This window comes from Ctenocephalides felis, unplaced genomic scaffold (genome assembly GCF_003426905.1).
Source record: "Ctenocephalides felis isolate EL2017-DRISC unplaced genomic scaffold, ASM342690v1 CF-g0.4_SCAFFOLD_03570, whole genome shotgun sequence".
Taxonomy (NCBI): Eukaryota; Metazoa; Arthropoda; class Insecta; order Siphonaptera; family Pulicidae; genus Ctenocephalides; species Ctenocephalides felis.
Window position 1 is genome coordinate 2,238,682 of NW_020539724.1, and position 23,317 is coordinate 2,261,998.

Here is a 23,317-nt window from a genome sequence, read left to right on the forward strand (position 1 = left end):
ACGATGTAGTACGGTGGAGACGCCTTGTACAATTTACAGTATTACAATACTAACTTTGATTCAACAAATGAATATATTATATAAAGATTTCTGTAAAATCAAAGAGATAAGTTAATTGAAATACAAAAGTATTTACGCCAAAACAAATTATGTACAATGAGTAACGTTTGAAAATTAAATTCAACATAATTTAAATCCATTACGAGAAATCAACCCTCAACTTTATCACCCTTGTTTGGCCACAACGCTCTACCGACTCGGTATCACATCATCCCCATTGTCAAGTTATAAAGTTGCAACGTAAAATATTCACGGACGCCCGCACCTGGGACACCGGGCTGTTTATCTGTTAAATTGTTACACTAGAGTTGCCCTAGAATTAATGATGTATTTGAAAGTTACCCTACTTTTCGAATACTTTCTCAAAACAATTAGTTAATGGACACGAAAATGATGCTTGATGAATTGATTTCGTTAGGAAGCCGATTCCTATGAAGGATATACAATATTAAAAATGATATCATGGCGACTGTATAGAAACATTGATAACGAATTATATATGATCAATGCACGTGGCTCTTTTTCACAAACGGAAGCTATTAAAATATAAATAATCGATTTATTTTTCCGACACCTCCGCTGTCATATTCGGCTCGAAATGTTTAAAACATATGGCCGTAGTTCTACTTTTAGCAAAATACCGGTAATACCAAAATACTAAGGAACAATCGACCGGTCTTCGGCATCTTGGAATCCCTAAATATTGAACTACTGTTGAAGAAAGGAAAAAAATGATGCATAATATATATAATTATAATCTGTCTAATATATATAATTATAATCGTGTCTGATTATTATAATAGATTATCCATGTGTTTGAAATTCAGGTTGAGAGTTTAATTTTGTACTTGTTCCATAATAAACACCGTGTTTATCATCGAGTGTCCGCCCTCCTCTAGACAAATGGACCGCTAAGTTATTACCGCGAAGATAAATGGCTGCAGTTTTTCACCGCCAAGTCTGTTGCATTCTCCGGACTTCATCTCAGACCGTGAGAAAGTATGTAATTTAAACATGTACCTTTTTCACCCTTTCTTGGTCGCTAGTTTTAAACAACCATTGCCTTTACTGTGAATGATCGAAATTTTATTCAAATACTTTTACCGAAATGGTGCTCGTAACGCGGAATTTTGTTTTTATGGCTTTCAAGAGTTTAACTCGCTCGGAATATAAACGCTTATTTTTATTTTATGGACTAGTAATGGAAATATATATATATATATATATATATATATATATATATACATCGAGATAAGTTAATGGTTAATAAAAATCTTTAAAAGTGTTTATAGTAGAAATTTAATTACTTTAATGGTTACAAGTGCATTTTTACATTCCATAAAACTACACAAATAAAAAATAAGGTAATTAACACAAGCACTTTAGATTCTATTATTTAAATTTTTGTTTTTTTTTGTAGTAGACCGGTAATGAAAATTGGCACATCGTTTCACGTTATAAATGGTTTATAATTTATAAAAAAAACTATATATATATATATATATATATATATACACGTATATAAGTGTGTGTTTGTGTTTTTTTTGCTAATAGATATATAAACTGTTAGTGGAGTAAAAAAAACTTAACAAATATTAGGTACATTAATGTATAAGCAAACCATTAGCCATTGCATATTTACATATTCAAGTAAAATAATTGTTATTTGGGATGTAGCGTCTACACAAATATTGTGTCAATCTAAAAAAATGTATCTCCAGTACATATTAATCAAGAAATGACTAAATTGCAAACTCCTGGAGTGGTTTCTAACTCGATTCCATTTATTTACCACCGAGATCAAACCGACGTTTGTCACTGCAGCTCGGCAGCAGTCGTAGTCTGTAAATAGGACGATCATCATCATTTTCTAATTCGCAAACAGGTTAATTAAAGCAAACACTCGATTCGAGAGGGTGACGATATCAAAGTTCTACGTCTCTTTTGCTCGCGCCGAACGTAGCACTGAGGTAGAGGTTAAGCTACGAATTCGCGCCTCGTAGCAGGATATAGTCGAAGAACTGGTCGATGAATTATTTATTTTTATACATTTATATAAAATATTTTTAAGTAAACCAAATTAGCAACAGACATTACTACAAAAGGACCTGAACATTTATCTTGGCAAAGGTGTACACTTTAAACAATAAATAGCAAATAATAAAGTAAATAAAATTAAAATATATAATTTTTTATTTAATTATTTATTTATTCATAAGCAAGCGGTAATCAATAATGATAGATTTTATTTCAGGCCCTTGCTAAGCTTATTCATAATTAATATTAAAATGATAGTAATTTTATAATAATCATAGTAGCTGCACGAATTTCGCTTCTGAAAACCATTAATCATTACCTGAACGATATGTGACTTAAATAATCAGTAATAATATAGTTTTATGTTTTCCCATTGTTTCTAATTTATAATTTTATTAGTAAACTTGCCGTGGCATGTCAATATAAGTAACTGGAATAAATATTATTTGTCATGATCCTTTTGTTATTGTTCTAGTTACATGAGCATCTTGTTGATCAATTGGATTAACCACAACCAAAAGTGATACGTGGCTTAATAAACCATTCACAATGAAGTTTTTTACTATCCCCCTTCCTCTCTCTCTAATTTATAATTTTATTAGTGAACTTCCCATGGCCTGTCAATATAAATAACACGAATGAATGTTGTTTGTCGTGATAACAAGACGTGTCGTAAGAACATCAACGGCTTTGTTCCGGGCGTTAGTCCGACTTGCGGCTCGCAAGGTTTGCGTGCGGCGTTCACTTTGTGTCAATTATTCATCTGCTCCATTATTCATTAGGGTATTACGTTTCAACACGCCTAGACGCGATGCTCTGGTACACCAAGGGACGGGCTTTCAAAATTGGATATTTTTCGAAATTTATTGCATTTCAAATATATAAGTCGAATGTGTATCAAGATACTTGCACTGTTTTATTTTGAGTTATTCCATTGAATATAACATCGTAGAGATATTTATGACAAAATATGATATGCCCAATCCTCAAGGTTTTATTAGTAGATATATTTTTGGCATCACTGAGGATAAGTAATAATCTCGAGTTAGAGATTATATAGTTAAATCAGTTGAATTACAAATTATTTAGCAGCCTAACTGATTTTTGCCAAAATTCGATTTATTGGCGTAACAGTTTTAGTATTTCAGAAATTTGCATTATGTTCAAAATTTGAAGTTAAACTTCTTTAGGCGTGACTATGGGGCTAACTCAGAGAATATGCAACGGAAGTGCGTTACGCCACCAATACTGATTCGTCATTGGCTATGGGTATCAACATTCGAAACGAGTTGATATGATTGGTCGAGATGGTATTGTCACGTAATATCTTTGACTCGCGTCCACTAGCGATCATGTGGCTAGTTTATTGTTCAAAATATTCAAATTCTCAAATCTTCAAGCCTCAAACTCTAAAAAAAATTCTCATAGATCTTCTTGAGTCTTTTTTCTTCACTATTTTTTTCTCAATTCCATTTTCTATACACAAGAAACTCAATGTATACTTAAAATTAATTAAATGGCGTGATATTTACTCACTTGTAAATGTAAAAAATATAAAAATAGAAAAAGAAAATATAAAATTTATATGAATGCAACATATTTTGCAAAACATAGCATGTTTGCAGAACCCATGAGCTGTTTATAAACATGACTAAGAATAGTCAAAACATGATTTAAATATGTTGTATATTCATATTCACAATAACAAATGTTATTATGATATGTTATTTGATACAGAACCAGATGGAAAAGCATTAGTTAAAGTGTTTACTCTGACGTGAAAATCTTGTATTTCATATGCAAAAGAATATTTCAGTTAATATTACTAAATAACTATTACCCTTACACAAATAAAAATTACAGATTCACTGAAAATGCATATATTAATAAGCGTGCTGATTTGTTTCATTATGGGTATTATTTTAATTTTAAAACTACTTATTGAATTATGTCAATAAATGGCTTTAATAATATTATAAAAAATCAGCATGAATTTATTAATTCAAAACTTCGGAACTACGCCTAAGATTATTGAATTGTTGTCTTATATTATTTTTGAACATTAGAGCATCCAAAAAGCCCTGTCAGAATATTAAATATATTTATTACTCAAGTTGTCTTTACAACATGGGGTTATTTAGAAAAAGTCCATATATCGTGGTAAAGTTTTAAAAAACTGTGTACATAAATCTGTTTTCTTGTGTCAGTGGCCTCCTGATATATTTTATACAAGCGTGCGAGTTCCTAAGTATATTCACCAGGCAGGTACATCAGGCAGTGCGATGATACCCACATCTGATGTATATACATGCAAATATTAAATAAAACTTTTTATGATGTATTGCAGCAATTTTATTTTTAAATATAAACTTCTGAAGTTTTTATATATTCGGAAAGTTTTGGATGTGCATGCGGATGAAGCGCGTGCGAATGGATTTGATGTTTGAAGGATTTGTTTCTTTAGGATTTTGTATGATGAATACAAAATATGAGTATGTAATTGTGTTTTGACGGGGAATAATATTTGTTGATGTAAATTCTGTGGTTTAAATGTCGTATTAGAATAAAATTAACATAAAATAACATTTGGTTCATGTTTGAATAATATTTGAATAAATATGTTCATAATAAATATTTTCATAATAAATTAAAGATAATATAGCTATTATTAGAAGCAGATCATAATTTTCTGCACACAATGGTAAATTTGTCAAATTTATTTTGTATTAAAATGAATACTTGGATTTTTAATATTAGGACAAATTTAACAACCTAATGATTTTATGAAATTTATTCAATTTTTAGAAACGACAGCAACGGTGAATTTTTAGATACATGTTTTAGCCAATTGTAGATTTTGTAAATTTAAAATGTAAGCTTTTATAGAAATTGTACAAACTGAAGATTTCTCCTTTTCTGTAACATGATAAACAGCTGACATATATACGTAGTTGGATACATTTTTAAACACGCCCATAATATTTTCATTCCTCAAATTTGCATCTAATTCATTAGGGTTGCAAACAAATTAAAATGTAATGAAGCAACTCAGAAAACTCAAAAAAAAATGATCCGAATTCAGCGAGTACCGTGCATAAATTTAATAAACCTACGCAAAACCATATTTAATATTCATGAAATGTTGCGGACATCTTGTTCAGGATAAACGGGAGACTAAAATTTAATCCACGGGGCAAAAAATGAGCCCTTGACAGAAAGCATTATAATAATAATAATGATAACACAATTCCCCAATTCGAGGGATGCTGACTCTATATTCTGTAACCTCTTGTTTATGCGCAGTTGTCTGACGCTGCAAATTTCTGGTCCGGCTTCCCGCCCGTCGAATATAAATCATATTTATACGGAACGTATGGCATTCGTTTCTGCTTATTCATGTGCCTAACGTTTTCTGATATTTTATAATAACGAGAATGGGGTTTTTCACGGAGAAAAATCATTTCCGAGAGAAATGTTAACGTAAACACAAGAGCTGCTTAATACATTATGTTTATGTCTGGGATAATATTCATGGAGTCGAGTTGAGGAATGTATGCATTGATGGTTTTGATCCGAATCTTATAATCTCACTATTGGGCAACCTTTCAGAACTACAATTCGATATATTACATACATAATAAAAATTATTATAAATAAAATTTAGTAATTACCTGCTTTTACTCGAACTTCTCGGCTCAGTATCGATCCTACTGTATTGTCGGCCCGGCATCGATAAACTGCTTCGTGCACGTCGGCCCGGAAATCTTGGGCCCTGAACGGCGGAAAATACAAGGTTCCGTTGCCCAATGTTTGTCTGAAAATAGAAAAAAAATATTTATAGTCACTGTTTGTCAACGAAATAAGACATACTAAAAGCTATTTTTATCGAGATAAGATAGAACAAGGTTAACAATTCAACGTCGACAAGAAGACTAAAGAAAAAATAAAAATTGAAATCTAACATCTAAGAAGACTTATATTGCTCATAGAAACATTGAACTTGCAATTATCTATTTAATAAAAATTGATAACAGTTTAATAAACATAGCAAAAGCAATTGCCTATTTATTGAACAAGTGTTGGCTTTGGACAAAGCCAAATACAAAATTAAACAGCGTATTTCACCTATAAATTTATAGCTCATTCACATACTATAAATTTTCCAACAAAACAGGAAATTACCAGAAAATCGATCGAAAGACCATATCGAATTCTTGTTACCTAGCCTGAATATGATACATTTCATAGAGTATAACTATAAATCATCACACACCATATTTCAACCTATTGTCTTGTTCGATTTACCCTCCGGTCCTTATTTTGTTATATTTAATTAAGGTATAGTCGATTTTCGGCGTCATAAATCATATGAACTGATCAAACAAAACTTTATTAATTGTTTGTAATTCACTTAAACTCGGTATTATTAATTATGCTGCATGGAATGTTTTAGTTGGATTTCAAATAAATGGATAAGAACAATTATTTTAATAAAATTAATGATTTAATGAGCTATTTAGTTTTAGTTTATAGTTAAAGCTGTAATTGATTAATAATGAAATTTTGGTATATTTTTTTTATCTTATTTATTGAGGTCTGGCGCCAAGTAGATTTATTTTAAGTGATTCACTCAATGGAATGATTCTGATACTATTATTCTATTATTATTATTAATATTATTATTTTATTATTATTGATATCAAAATTAACAATGTATCTTATAAAACAATTAAATAACGTAAAATTAAATTTTTGAATGTCTCCTAAAGCCATAACAAGAGTGTTCATAACCATATATAGCAATGGGCAATCTCTTATACTATTCTTCCCTGAGGAGTTTAACTCAGATCACAAACCTGCCCTAGGGCAGTTATTATTATTCTGTTAATAGTATAATTTATTTTAAATTGATATATTATTCTGATCCCATACTAAATTACAACGCATTACCCTGTTTTTTCCCTAAACTCCGTAACTTTTATTTTGTCAATTCCTTCCTTGTAATAATTAATCATAAATTAACGTATCTTTTGGACAGTTGATTGACAGTGGAAACACAAAGTATATTTTTATCATCGCAAATGCTATCAATATATATGACAAACAAGTTGTTGCTCACGCAATGTTTTATTCAAAGGTTTTGATAAATTTGTGGTTACCGAATTGAAAAGCATAAAAATAATGGAAAACACGAAAATATTATGTGACAGAATAAAAATAATTAAGAGATGATTTATGGTCGTAAATAATGGACATGGAAGACATGCACAGTAATTTATATAATACAAATAAAAATGTTATTTGCAGGTATGAATGATGAGAATATGAAATTGGTCGGGAAATTATTTGTTTTATAAAAAGTAATTTTAATGTATATATATATATATATATATATATATTTATTTATTTAAATTATAAAAAATATCTCACGTTATTTGGAAATTATGGGCTTTTAAGTGCAACCTTGAGCTTTGGCCTTTGGTGAAGTTAAGACCATTTTTTGGTCATTTATTACATGTTCTTTATTACTTATCTGTATAATGAAAAGTTCATTAAATCTCGTTTCAACCGGGCAAAAAAGTCAAATAAAATAATAACACAATCATGAAATACAAATATATTTACAACCTGCCAACCCAGACAAAAAGCAAATAAATGAATACATCATCTCGAAATATGTTTGCCTTGGATACATACACACACAAACACATGTATATATATATATATATATATATATATATATATATTCAGAGTGTATATCCTGAGTATCCTCAAATAAATTAAGGACTTATTGCGCTTCGCAAATTATGTAGATGGATGTTTGTGCCATCATAAAAAATGAATTTCATGAGTATAAATAATAATGAATACGTGGCCGACGCCGTTAGATATGTAAATGTAATTTCAGGACTTTGGTACATAAATGTTTAATTAATATTGATGCTAAATGAACAATTCCATGTTTGTAATTATACCATCATAAAGAATACTTGGTTAAGTCTATTAGAGGGAATTCATTATGCCATTGATTGTGAGCTATATGAAGATTTGAAGGAATTATTTAGTGATGATTATAGGTAAGCCTTAGCTAGAAAAATATTATATATGTAGGATACCAGTGACTAATAATCTAATTTTCTGGTAACTACTAATATAACTTTAAAAAAATTCAGAAGTACAAAATAAGTCTCAATGAGATTGTTAAGGTCCAAAGCACTTTTGGGAATCTTCAATCTTCATATTTATTTTTAGTTATTTTTAAAAATTAAATACATTGAAGAATTTTCAATAAAGCATCATTGATTGGTTCAGTTTTTAAATAAATTTTGTTACTCTTATAATTTTAAATAGCAGGAGTGGCCAGTCATCCTATAACAATCCTAAATAATGTATTTTATATTTAAATAATCATCTTATATTCTCCTCCAGTTTGGGTCACTATCGAACGGTATGGTAATAAAATCTAACGGATCGAATGGAACATCAACATTTTGGTGGATGTATAAAAAATGAGAGTTGGATGAAGAAAGGGATCAAAATATTTAAGTAGGCCTACGGCTATAAAAAAATACTGCTACCCATTATTCTCAACATTCCAAATTTTTTCCATGAATTTAGTAGATTTTGATCTAAACTGAAGTATTAAATAATTAAGAATAAATATGTATAAATAATAATAGTTGATAGTACTGACCTAAGGCAAGTCCGTGAGCTGAGATAAACTCAAACTTGATTCAGGGAAGAATAGTGTGACAGATATTCCATTGCCATTTCACACTGCGGTGCCCGAAATGAGTTTATTTTCAATTTGAATCATATTTTTCATATATATATTCTCAAGTAAAATTGGACATTGCTGCTGCCCGATCAACTTTCTCCCAATCACATATGCCAAAGATTATTTTAGCCTTACTTCAAGTAATGTCGTTTATTTTAAATCAAACAACTATAACAAATAATCAAGAAAATACAGATGTCATCATCTTCTATGCAGTCAAGATTAACAAGAAAACCTCAATACTATCTCCACCACTAAACCCTTCCTAGATCTAATTCTGTGGCCAACTTTGCCCCACAAAAACCTTTTGTGTCAGTTCTTTGGTTCATCAGTATTCACATGGCAGTCCCTTATACGGCGCATGGGTCCTGGGGCCGCAGACTGCTCTCAAACAAAGTCCGAGTGTATGAAGAACCCTTTCAGTTTGGGTCCGACGATAAATAAATAGATCGGCGAAAAGGCGTACTCGCGTGATAATGCGGTATGCTTAGATTTCAATCTGCGGATTTGTTTGCCCCGGGTTATGTATGAGGGCGTTTGATGGTAAGAACGGGTTATTTTATTTCGATTTCTACTTTAGAATTTGTTTTGGGGAGATTTTATATTGAGTATTGAAATTTATTGACTTCGGTTTAATACCTACTACTTCGGTATATTTTGGGAAATGCGCCAATGAAACAGAATTGACCTTCTATTATATTTCATATACATATGTATATACATATGCATCAAATAATATACGGATATTATCCCAATGGTTAACCTGGCATGGTTCTTTTTGATACATATGTATTAGGTAGGCCAAGTAAATGCGGATTTTTGATATAAAATTAAAGAAATATATTTCCTGGTACTAAATTACCTCTTTAAAGTATCTAAAGAGAATATAAATCTAAAGAGAATATGCAGAAATATATCAAAATAATCTATAAAACCTATAATTTTAGGATTAACAATATATAAAATATTACCTCAACCCAGGCACCGCCGTAACAGCACTCCCATCCTTCAACAACCAAGTAACTCTAGGGGCAGGTGACCCATGGGCTGCGCAAGAAACCTGAGACCCGGAAGCATTGCTAAAAACAAGTCTTGCCGGAGGTTGCTGCGAGAACATTGGACCTTGCCATTGCGCCCACGTGAATCGTGAATCTGAAAAAAATATACTTGATTACAAACATCTACTAACACTTGTTCATCATATATTTATTATATAATTCCAACATTATTCGTAATTGGTAAACAACAATCCTTCCCATTTAATTTATTTATAGACCTTTAATCCGCGCATGGGCAACCAATTATTTTTAATACTAACTTGATCAAAGAGATACACGACAAAGGTTCACATGTTATATGACATGGATCGAACATATGAATATTTTAATGACGTTTTTTCTATATTCATATGTCACAGGTAAGCTCACAAGAGATGGTATATATGAAATAATACAAGTGGGTTTATATAGAGCATCCAATAAAGCCACTGAATTCCAATAATCCCAAGCAATATAAAAGTAAGGGCTGTGAGATATTAAACTATATGAAATAGTATTGAGAATATTTATATGAAGATACTGGGAGCTTTTTCAATTACGTTTTTGAATGAAGCAGAAAAGTTACATTATATATCATATGAGATACATATATTATAAACTCAAAGGTTTTATTTATTTTTAATATAAAAATATCGTCTTTTCATTTACCTTTAGTCAAATTTCACAAGAGTTGTTCGAACATATATTTCATATAATAAAGTATAATTGTCATAATACTTTTATTCCAAAAGGCACGTACATGACCTTTACCAAGCATGCCTACTTCATTTTGATAAAATGTCACAATGTTATGATATGACATAAATTGTTGAAGTTCATAAATCTGGGGATTTTTTCGTCAGCATCAGGGTGAGGACAGAAAACAAATTAGCGTTTATGCTTTTTTATTTTTCTCCTCGTGAAATGTGTAAAAGTAGAATAATACAAGTCACGTTTTGAATTCTGCTGGGTGTAAAACTCGAAAAACCTTAGTAAATGAGTTAAAAAAAAATTTGGTAATTTGGTAATCAATATTTTTAAGTGAAGACATATAATATAATACTACTGTTCAATATTAGGCTGGTCGAAGTAAATGTCTATCCTGGAATTCTGGTTACGAGATTAAAGTACTCACCATTGAGCCAGGACATCCATCATATAAGCCAGGATATTAAACAATAATATATGAAAATGCCATTGAACCAGACATCAATTGATTTTGCTGCGTAGGCTTATTACTACATCTACGTATCCCACTTAAATTGTTAACAAGAATCGCAATAATAAAGACAAATCAATTAAATTACACCATATCGTTTCACATTTACTTTATATTCCAAAATTATGTAAAATATATCGCCTGGATCTTTCGGCAAATAAGATACTATCAATATCAATATACGTATGCTACGTTCCTCTACGCGTAGCAAACGTGACTTGAATAATAATAACAACATATAAGAAACGCACTAGTTTTTTTCTTCTTTTTTCTATTTTTTGTCAACCCTCATGTGACAGAGATTCCGAGAGCTCGTTATATCGTATCTCACCCGATTTCTATTGGAAAAACATGTCTCTGGAACGTTCAGGTACATCCTAATAAGACCGAATGGTTTTGAGTGCCTCTAACGACAAGGGAGACTGGATTTGTACATATGTACAAATACGCACGAATACAATACAGAAAATATTATATGTTATATAATAATATGTATAATATATAAATATATATCACTCTGAAGGTATCAGAAGGAAATACGGTTCTACTGATCTAAATATGCTAGATGGGCAATTTGTCCAAAGACAAGCGAATACAAAGCAAGATACTAAGTTTTTTTATAATTGAATTAGAAAAGAAAATTGATACAACATATTGGACTTAAATAGGTGAAGTATTTATACTCTACACTTTTAATGTATATAGAATATAGGTAAGACTTTAGCCCAGTGTATTTTATTAAATAGTTTAGTTAAACTTCTTCAATTATAATTTTCCTTCGCTTCGTCAATCAAGATACTTAATAAATATATTTCTCATAGGATCACTTTAATTTTCTTAACAAAGTATAGTTGGCTTTATTAACGGCCACGGAAACTTTGTTGCGATTTATCAAATCGCTTGCGAATTTATAATTGTGTCTGCAGTTTAATTTCGAAGTTTATGTAGAGGCATTGCAGAGTATTTATCGAAAATAAATGATTAAAGATACTTTGCATTGAGAATTTATACTTGTAAACTAAAATAATATACTGCTGTTTACCAATTATTGAAAATATGAAAATTATTGATATATATTGCATTGCAATACAACTTCATATGAATATACTGCTAGGGGTGCTAACATTAAAACATCTGAAGAAACAATTTCTAAATATTTCATAAATTAGTGAACTGGATCGTAGTAGATATTATTATTTTTATCATTATTAAGTTCTATTATTACATATTTGTACTGTTTTTTCATTTATATTTAAATAGTACCCTACTGTATCACATAGAATGCTTATTTTTCCACTTAAAAATTATAATAAATGCAAATGTATAATTAATTTATTTAGTTTTCAATGCAAATTTTTTTTTTTTCAAAGTTAATTTTGTGCATGTATTATAACCATACGAGTTATATTCATTTATTATTATCCAGAAGATGTAAGATTTATAAAAACATATCGACTAGTGAATAAATTTATAATAAATTAAATTAAGTATTATACAGCCAATTATTTAATCATTATTTTACAATTCATCAGAAGTACTTAATTATCCAACGTAATAATTGCAAAAGTATAAAAAATATATTTTAATTAAAATGTTACAGAAAATGATATGTGAGCAATGAATTCATTATGTATATATTAATTAGTTCGGTGAACCATGCATCATTGTAAAACATTAAATCATTAATCATAAATGAGCAAATATAATATAAAGCAAATGTATTTGCCATTTTGCAAATTTAGTAATAAATTATTTGATTAATGTCATTTATGTTAATGCATTGCATGAACTATAATTTAAAATTACAACAATGCAAAAATCTTCCAAATACTTCCAAAGACTGTCTTTTGTTCAATCTTGGTATATAATACTAGAAACAATGTCTCAAAAATTTTAGTTGTTAATTTAGAAGCTCTGGAGATTTATTGAAAAAGAGATACAATTTTATAAGCTCACATAAGTACATGTAAGCTCTTTGTAAATCCCGACTGTTTTCAAAATTTTTTTTTCAAATCAGAAATCTTAGTCTTTCATTCAAGAACAAAGGTGCAGAACAATTTTATAAGTTCACAAAAAATAAAAAAAGATCATTATGCTATAATATGTTATATTGCATCAAATTTATTTCATAAAAATGCGAAAAAGCAGATTCTTTTCTATAAATGTTTTGAAATAAGCCTAGATCAGAGGCTATATATTGTTGGTAGTCAATTATTTCCGGTGCATAAATGTGCATCCCATTTAGAGAATGGAATTATGAATAAGTAAATATGGGAACATATTTGATTTTATGTACTCAGTTGCCAATATAATAACGATATATGGGTCGAGCCAATGACACATTGGAACACTACGACCGTTGTTTTATGCAGGTGTGAGGATATAGCTCTGGATCAAGGGATGTCTAAGGGATGGACGACAAAAAATCTAAATGGTTGAAAGTGGCATTTTAACTTAAGGCAAGTTGCATGAACTTCCCGAAATGAGTAATATCGCCTTGTTGAATTTAACAAAAAACGTCGTAACATTTTGTGCTAAGAAACTTAATAAATTATTTTGTGAAATATTAAACATTTGCTCTAAGAATCGTCCTTGACATGATTTAATAATTTAAATTAATAGTAGCACTTTTTACACAACTAGAGAAGTTTTGTGAACTGCTCACTTACTTTTCTACAAATCCAAAGCCATTTCTAATCTTCTGGCAGTATGTTCTATAAGACCATGATATCTATCGCAAAAAAAGTTTCATAATAATTATTTTTTCCACAGTTAGTATTATTTTAGGGTTGACAATTAGTCCAATCAATTATTTACCCAACCCTGTATCTATGAAACGGCAGCCATGATGCATTCGGCGGATCGGAAACATATATAGCTCGATTAACACGGCTCCTGCGCGTCATAATTAATACCAGATCGTTGCAGCATTCGCAATCATCATTCTGTTAAATTATGACCGATATCGGAAAAGGATTTCTCATCCGAGAGAAGCAATATAAAACCAAAACCATATCCTGAGCCCGGGCAATAAACAATCGATAGGATTAATCGAATATCGGGATCAATAAACATGAATTTGTTTGCAGAACATGATAGTTTTGTCGAGTGCCACTGTTTATTTACCATCGATGATTGAGTTTGGATAGACAATGCATTTTAGATTCAGATATACAGATAATTGTAGTAAAATTTGTGTTTTCAGATATTCAACCTATTTCATTCTGAATATCAATCATTGCTAGATATGATTGAAGTGGTTTAGGGGCAAATTCTTGGATAAAATAGAAATTTTATGGCAACGCTATGCCTTATCTTCATATAAAGTGGTAGTACCGTTTGTCAAAAAAGTATGTTAAACTATCAGGCGTTTTACACATAGAACCTAATTTCACGTATGTGTTATCAATGAGACATCAGAAAATTGTACTTGTGATAAAAATATTATTCGACGTCTTTGCGTTTTGTAGGTTAGGTTTTATGAGTGAAACGCCTGATTGCACAGCAAATACATAGCTTTTTGGCAGTTCCTTACTAACATTTCAAACGAAGATAGACCCGTAACATAGCATTGCGACATCATTTTTATTTTATCGGAGAATTGTAATTAAACGCGGTAAATAAACGATTTCCACAATGTAATATTTTCATCATGATTGTACTAAGTACACTACTAAATCATTTTGTGTCTAACAACAGCGTTATAAGTTACAACCCGCTTATTATGCTGGACAGAGAGATCGTGTTGCAAGCTCGATGACAGCGCTTGACCAGTAATAATTAACGCTTCCTCTTTATTAATTATTAAAGCTTTAGATGAAGCTTTTAAGCTCAACGAACACAGACAATATCACAGCAGTCTATAATATAAATACCCATATATTCTAAGCTACTGCATATTTTTATAATCTTAAATTTGATCCCACAGATCAAATCAAAGAACTTACCCTAAGGGAAGTTAATAATTACTAAATACCAAATAAAAAGTGCAAAACATAGCTTTGTAATATATAAGGCACGCTAATTTGCAGACAACAAAATTCATTAAACTTGTTTACCTTTTGTCAGCTAATTATTCACCTCTAATGTTTTATATTTATATCAACATTTACAAGTAAAACCTGTCTGAGATTGAAACAGAACCTGGATCTTTGTAACTGCAAAATCAAAGCTTCAACGACAGATAGAGGAATTGAGTATTAATTAAGTATAAATCCACAAATAGCAATATGTTACCGATATTCGTATCTCGCTAAATTTCATTTCCATCAAATCCGTATAAATGTTTATAATAAAACAGCAAATATTATGATTACACGTGCTCGTAGTGACACAAATGAACTGTTGGTTTTGATCATGCTCCATATATCATATCCGAGCATCGTATAGGAGGACGTATATCAAATCGAAAACAGGGGATTGTGAAAGCCGCACGACAACCGGGGATGATTGATTGACAGCGCTTCGAGCGTATCTGCACTGTTGCAATTCTACGCACATCGGACGATAAAAAATCGGTTTTATTATCTAAATGGTGTTTTATTGAATGGAAATATACTAGACTGCAACTTTTATTTATATATTATTTTATAAAAAAAAGTTACGTACAAATGTAGTTCATTGAGTCTAATAATATCCAAAAGTACAAAATTAAAGCAAAGGGTTGACTTTTTTTCTAATAAGACAGTAGTATATGTATGTATTACAATAATTGATAACGTCCATAAAAATTTTTGAAACAAATAAAACTATTGATAAATTAATAAAATTCGTGATAATTAGCACTATCGGCTTCTTATACATCCACAATAACACGTTGGTTTATAAATGCTAATTATAAATGAGCCTGGAATATATACATAATTAGTAAACTAATTAAAATAAATTAAATATGCAGAATATTGGGTAAATATACCCTATACCCCTAGATAGAATTCAATTTTAGCAGATGTTGCTCACCAAATATTCAAAAATATGTTAATTATTATATTGATGCCCGATTTAGCATACATTTAATAACTAAAACCCACACATGGCGCGAGTACAAATTGCGTTCACAAAATAAGTACATACAAGGCGCCCACGTTTTCAAATACAAAAGTTTCAGTATAATTCCTTTATATTTGCAGGTGTGTGCGATTCAATTCAGAGCATTCAGTCGATTGAAGCAATTATTGACCCGTAGACTACTACGGGCTAGGACAAAATAACCCACAACAATGTATGAGAATAGAAAAACTCTGCGGAAGAAAGGAAACGCTTTTCTGTCTTTTTCCTAGATAAGATAGACTTCACAATGCCATACGTTCTTGGTTGTCCGGTGGAAGAAAACGTAACGAAACCAGAAATACATGAGCAGGAAAAAACAAAGCTAAATAAAATAAAACAAAACAAAGGCGAAACCGAACATGGCGAAACTGAAAATATAGTGGACTCGGTAAAAGCTGCAACGGCAGATGCCATTGTTGCCCTGAAATGTTCGGAGCTGCACGGGACAAAAGAATCACGAAGCGATATTGACTGTTGCGGTGTATTGGAGTATTTGCTGACACATCTGTGTCAATAGTATTTCATATTAAACATTTACACATATACACATACCTATATATACCTAGGAGCACATATATCATATATAATTTCTGGTCCAATTTGACTTTGAGCAATATTGTGAAGCATATTGTGAAAACCACATCAATTTTATCGCAACAAATAACACGCATCAAACAAATAACTATCTGATTATCTTCAATAAAACTCCCAGCTATTATAAAAATATTTATTATTGCTGTTTTCCAAAATTTGTAACCTGGTCCTTTTTGCCAAAAAATTTACACTTACTTAGCAATTACATCAGCTCATATAATAAATAGTTCTAATTGCTTTTCAAATAAACATAAACTGATATAAAATGAAGAATGAAAATATCAATGTAGTTTAATTGGTTAAATGTAAAAAAATATTGCATAAGGCTTCCTTTGCAATAGTGTGTTGAAATGAAATGAAACCAATTTATAATTAGCTGCAAACGTTATTGTAATTTGACATAATAATAGAAATATAAAGTTTATGATTTATTATGGCTTCTTGTATGAAGTTTATATAATTATTTCACAATTTCTTTTGAATTATTTAGTCCCAACCTTGAGCGAAAAATCCAACCCCATTCTCTGCTTTGGCGTACGGCCGCGCTACGGGTTTCGTAGCCGCAAGCCAAATAATATCGACGAAACCCTTTTGCAAAAAGGAAATGAATAACGAAATAAGGAAAAAACAAACGAAAAAAACAATATCTCGTTCTTATAAATCCAGTACGGCAGTTGTTGCCCAAGTGGGTAGTAAACGTCCGTAAAGGCGTCGTTAACATGATTTGTTTCTTTCGGTTGACGGTATTATTTTGTATGTAATGCCCTAATACCGGACCACGGTCGTAAGCAATACGGCATCAAGAAGGAAGCCTGGAAGCTTGCACGATATGCCGAGGAGGCGGGAAATTTCAATGGGCAGGTCGCAGTTTTAGCACCACGGGCACTTCTTGGCATGAATTCGAAAGCACAATGTTACGTGATATAAAAGTTTATATGAATTAGGGTTGTAATTTAACAGCTACATTAAAAACAATGTTCTGCTCCCAGAATTTTATCGAGAGATAGGAAGATTATAGACATAATATAATGAAAAATTATAAGAAACTATTTATTCACCAACTTTTGTATTTCACTAAATTTTGCTGAATTAACATCAGTAACTTGGTATCAGATTCCATTAAAGTAAAGAGACATATATATATATGAACAAAAAAGTCATAATTTTTATTTCAAAGAAAAAGTTTTAACACCACTACTCATTTTAATTCCTTTAACAGAGTTTCGCAATGAAGCGCAGAAATTAAACCCGGTAATACACTATTTCATAAAAATTATATGACGACGTTTAATCACGCGTTTAATTTAATAAAACAGTTTAAGACATAAAGCTGGACAATGATTATATGAACAATAATCTGTAATGTTTATGACTATGGGCGTCACATAAATTTATCGCTCGGGTTCATATTCCCGAGTGCATTGCACTTAATGGTCCACGTCATCATTCTGTTAGGATAAATCGAATCAGGACATCATCCAGTTTCAATTTACAAGATATTTCTAGAAATATATTACTATAATGGAGAACGAAGATTTGCTGAACCGAAGAACACATGAGATTTTTCTGTTGTAGCAGTAAAAATTAATTGTATTTAATAGAGGGCGTAATATGTGTAATTTCAAATGTCCAATTCTAGATTTATATATTGCATCTTGCATGCAATATGTTATTCTAATCAATCAAATAAATTATAACGTCATGATGTCTAATATTTTTGTTTTCGTTCTATTATTATTTATATAGTTAAGATATAAGGACTACCACTCGGTAACTTAGCCTAAATTTTACTAAAATATCAAACACTGAATGGTACTGAATCATTTTATGACAGTTTGAATTATTAATGAAATTGAATATCAGATATAAAAAACTAAAGTAGGAATTTAAAAGTAGTTTAAATAAAGCATACATCCCTTCGAATCATTGTTTCGATCGATCGATCGATCGCTTTTTAAAAGAATAAATTCATAATAAAAGTCTCTTCTATCTGTTGAAGCAAAATATCTCTGATTTATTTGCCACTAGTTGAAGCAAACTGTATCTGATCTATTTTCATTTTCACAATTGGAATATGATATATCATCACATGAAATTCAATATATTGTATAGATGGTTTCCTTTATACACAGTTAGAAAATGACTTTTTGTTGTAGACGAAGGGATGACGTTTATACTTAATGAGTGTTATTTACTAATTTTTATTTAGTTCACAATAATTTAAAAATCAGAAATATGTAATTATTAATAAAAGAAATCGAACAAAAATTTTTTTTTGACTCTTTAAAAGCAATGCGGTCTACAGATCATGTTAAGGCGCAGAGTGTTTGCAATATTATATAAATGTATGAACTTATCCATTATCTCTTATACTAGGCACCCCTGCCTGACTGAGATATGGAAATGTACATATTGTTAAATAAATTAAAAAAAAGACAATTGTCACAACCTTGAAGTCGTTATAGTTTATTGGTGTATTGTTTACGTAAATATACTAAAGAAAAGTTCGAAAATCATTTTCACAATCATTTCCCTCCAGAGTTTGGGTCCATCGTTCCGTTCGAACCGATTCATTTATCTTCATAGCATAACTCTCTAGCGCCTCTTCCGCGCCGATACGTTGCATTCTTTTATGTATTTATGATGGATTTAGCGTCGCTCCTGTTTTATTTTTACGGAAGAAAAACATCACATGGCCAGCGAATGGCTCGAATGGTTCGAATCTCTCCGGCACGTTTTTACAGCGCTCGAACACAATGGGAAAAGCGACGTCGACCGTCCCGTCGCCTCTCGCCGGCATAGGGCGATATTTTGTCGCCTGGCTCAAATGCGGGAAGCAAATTGTTCGAGGATTGTCAAAAATTCATACTCTCATTTGAATGAAATTATTATTATATATAATTATAATATATAGAAATACATTTGGTAAGGGAGTGTAGACAAAAAGCTTTATATATCTTACTCTATCAGTAATCGGTCACATTGACAAAATGAAGAACTGATTGAAATTTGGGTAAGGGAGGTCCATCGGTTTCGAAAATCTACTATAAAAAGTAAAACCATTTGCCATTTAAACAGCAATTTGCCTTAAAACACAATGCGATGCACCACTAGTTATATACTACATTTAGTCAGCAAACGATTTAAACCCATTAGATTTAATAAAGTGAATATTCAGGCATAACATAGATCAAACCTCATTTTACAGCTAATTTATTAAAACACAAAAAAATATTTTTAACTACTTCACAAATAAATAAGTCATTAGTAGTAGTAATTGTTGACACCCTTAAGTCTTTGAAAAATGTTCTCATAAGTGATTATAACACAACTTACAAATAAATTAATGAAAAATAACATTTTTTGATAGCTCTCTCTTAATGTAAAAGCTAAGAGGACTCAGAAAATTTCATGTACCTACTATTCGCATAAATAATTTTTTTTTAACTTTTTGCACTGTATTATGAATTTATCAGAAGCTACATTTTGCTAAGCTGAATATTTATTTTATAATGATTGATGATTATAGTAAAAGGTGTATTTTATTAAAAAAGCTGCATGTTATTTGCTTGCTTCTAATAAATTTCTATTAGTGAATATTAGTAGAAAATACATCAGTGAAATAACTGATGTATAAAAAAGTGCATTTTCTTCCGATGCTGTGACCGTTTTAGAAGCGCATTGATATATGGGTTTTCTGCATTCACAGTTTTCAGCTTCATAAAACAACGAACCAATGTAATGAGTCACTGTGCAAATATTGTTTTAATAAATATAAAAGCAACAACGAATATATAGTATGAATTTAATCAATATATGGTCCACCGGTTACATCGGACTGTAGGTTTATTATGTACAGTAGTTTATTAAAACACAGCGAATCTAATGCACTGCATAGTAAAATAAATATTATATGTTAACAAAACGAGATATTTTTGCTTATATTAATTAATAATATATAATTAATGCAAAAATTCTAATTTAACAATGATGCAGCAGTTTTATGTTAAAATATAAAATCCACATTATTTATTCGCACTGTGTAGCAAAGTAATTGCGATAAATTTTTGCAAAAGCTTTTGAAGTTTAATGAACTTGAAATTTATCATAGTTTTTTGTATATAATACATATTCATGTAATATATCACACTAGTTAGTAGTTAAATTAATTGATACTTAATGTAAAATGGAAGTTATCTATATTGGATATTATTTAATGGTAAGTCGACACAGATTTGAATATATAATTAAAATTCTGGAGTCGATTCCCACGTGGATTAGTGGTTATAGCTAAGAAATCCAAGTTCGGATACCTGTCAATGCTCAATGTATAATAATTATATCAATATACGAACAAAGACACTACTAAGTTCTTATCGCATTTTGCATAACACAAAAAATGAATAATTGATATTCAGAACTCCAAACAATAGGAAATGTGTATATACGAGTATTCCTCATCGCATTACATATGTCCGAATAATCCGCAGAAGCCATTCCATTTTCTCGTTTTATCAACATCAATTCTTTTCGTTTCATTGGTAACTTATTCGTCTGTGTTTTGTCCGACGTCGAAGGTATTAACACGACACGAGCTCAGTATATTAAAAAGAGATCTCATTGTCTGTCCTTCAAGCCCTGTACGAAGGGATTACGTTCTGCAAAAGCGGTGGAGCGAGAAAATAACCAAACCGGCTATCGCTAATGCTCGCAGCGCGATACGGAGAATCGGCAGATTATACCGGACTTGACGCTGCTGACGATCTGATGTACCGACTGCACAAATAAATGAGATAATGTTACATTATAGTAGTGATAATATTTGTAAAGTTCTGGTATATATAGGGTAAGGATGCTCTAGTAATACCACTGCCAAAGCCGCACCGCAACTATATTTTGTCTGACTTAAATTGCGTCAACTGGAAACGTTAAGGACAACAACTTACTTGAGTACATTCACAATTGAAAAACCAACTGACTTTGTCAAACAAAAGTAATTAGGAAGTGAGCATCGGAAACTTTATTAGAAATATATAGACAAAATAAAATGAAAAAAATACCACCAAATACGACCAGAACTCCATTAATTCCTCCAACCCTTCAATAATCTTTTTAATATAAAAAACAAGTCAATCATATATTATTTTGACTCGTTTGCCTCGAGTGCCGACGTTTTAACGCATTTGTAAATACGATGAAAATATGTTTACACGAGGTAAAATGCGAAAGTTCAAAACTCTGATGGCGGTCACGACTCATCGCAGGAATGATACAGCACAAATTGTACGAAAAAAGTAACTAAGCGAACATCGGATGGTGAAACTGGCGAATACATACTGGCTATATTATATATTATTTCATCAGGGTATTTGTATTTGGCTGATATGGGTAGGTCTCGCCATTTATTTCCCATCCATCATATCAACGGCATGAACTCAATGAAATGAGACGAGGTTCATGCGTGGAATCTATAGAACAGTGATGTACGTAGAAAGATAAGGATTTTTATAATAAATGTACCATACACTTTATGAATTTAATCTCATTATAAATATAGCAAAATGAATTAAAATGAAGGAAATAAAACAATAAAATTATCCATACCGAAATATTTTGAACAGCATTTTATAAAACTACACTAGCTGTTGGTTCCAACTAACAATGACTAACACTGGGCATTACCTCATACATTAGTCAAAAAATAGTGGAGTGGAATGAACTCAAAATACATAAATATGTGTCTTTTCATATATCATCCATGTGTCAATTATAATGTGGACCTCTATTTTTCCAGAATATAATATGATAATCAATGATTTTAGCCTTAAAGGGATGAAAATCCATGGTCCGTCGTTCAGATAAGGGGCAAAACATGAAATGCTCACCGGAAAATGGAAAACAAACAGCGGAAAGCGCGGCCACCGCACACACGCATCGAGAACACAATGGACTTCGCATATCATAATAGACCCAGGGCTAATATATATAAATAAAATAATTTAAAAAATTATTGCTCATATAGTCTTGTTGACACTATAGCCGGTACTTCCAGTAATTTCCAACCGTTTTGGTTTTAAGGTGATAATGTGAGATTCAGAGAACATTCCAATTTGTTTTTCTTCCAGCAATTTATTTAATAGTTAATTGAGCTATCTTTATTTGAGCTCACTGTGACTAATCTGGTTTGGCACAAACTTTTCCATTATGTTCTGTAGATTATTGGTATAATTTTGACTCATCAGTGAACAACTCAATAGGTCCACATGGGTTTGATAATAGTCCTATATTATCAATTTTTTTAGAAATTTTTGAATTTGTACCCAGTAATCAACTAACATTATTTATTTTGAACACAATGTTTTCACAATCTTTTAAGATATAAAGTACTTCTGCTAATCTTTAGGCTATTTTCAGGTGTACTAAGAGAACAACTAAAATATTTCGCAATGAATCTTTCATCTATTAATCCATTTTTGAAGCATACTTTTGGATTAGATCAGCATCTAACTTTGGAATTCTTATTAACCATTTAATTAGTCAGAG

The 23,317-nt window shown here is 30.7% G+C and overlaps 1 protein-coding gene across 1 annotated transcript in view; it reads right to left on the bottom strand.

Annotated features, from left to right (window-relative positions):
- LOC113383759 (Down syndrome cell adhesion molecule-like protein Dscam2) overlaps positions 1-23,317 on the bottom strand; it is a 129,504-nt gene that overhangs the window by 78,529 nt on the left and 27,658 nt on the right. Inside the window, exons 2-3 of the mRNA XM_026622009.1 lie at positions 9,847-10,027; positions 5,769-5,911 (exon numbers count right to left, since the gene is read on the bottom strand). Of these exons, the coding sequence (XP_026477794.1) occupies positions 5,769-5,911; positions 9,847-10,027 (324 nt within the window). The remainder of the gene's footprint in view (positions 1-5,768; positions 5,912-9,846; positions 10,028-23,317) is intronic.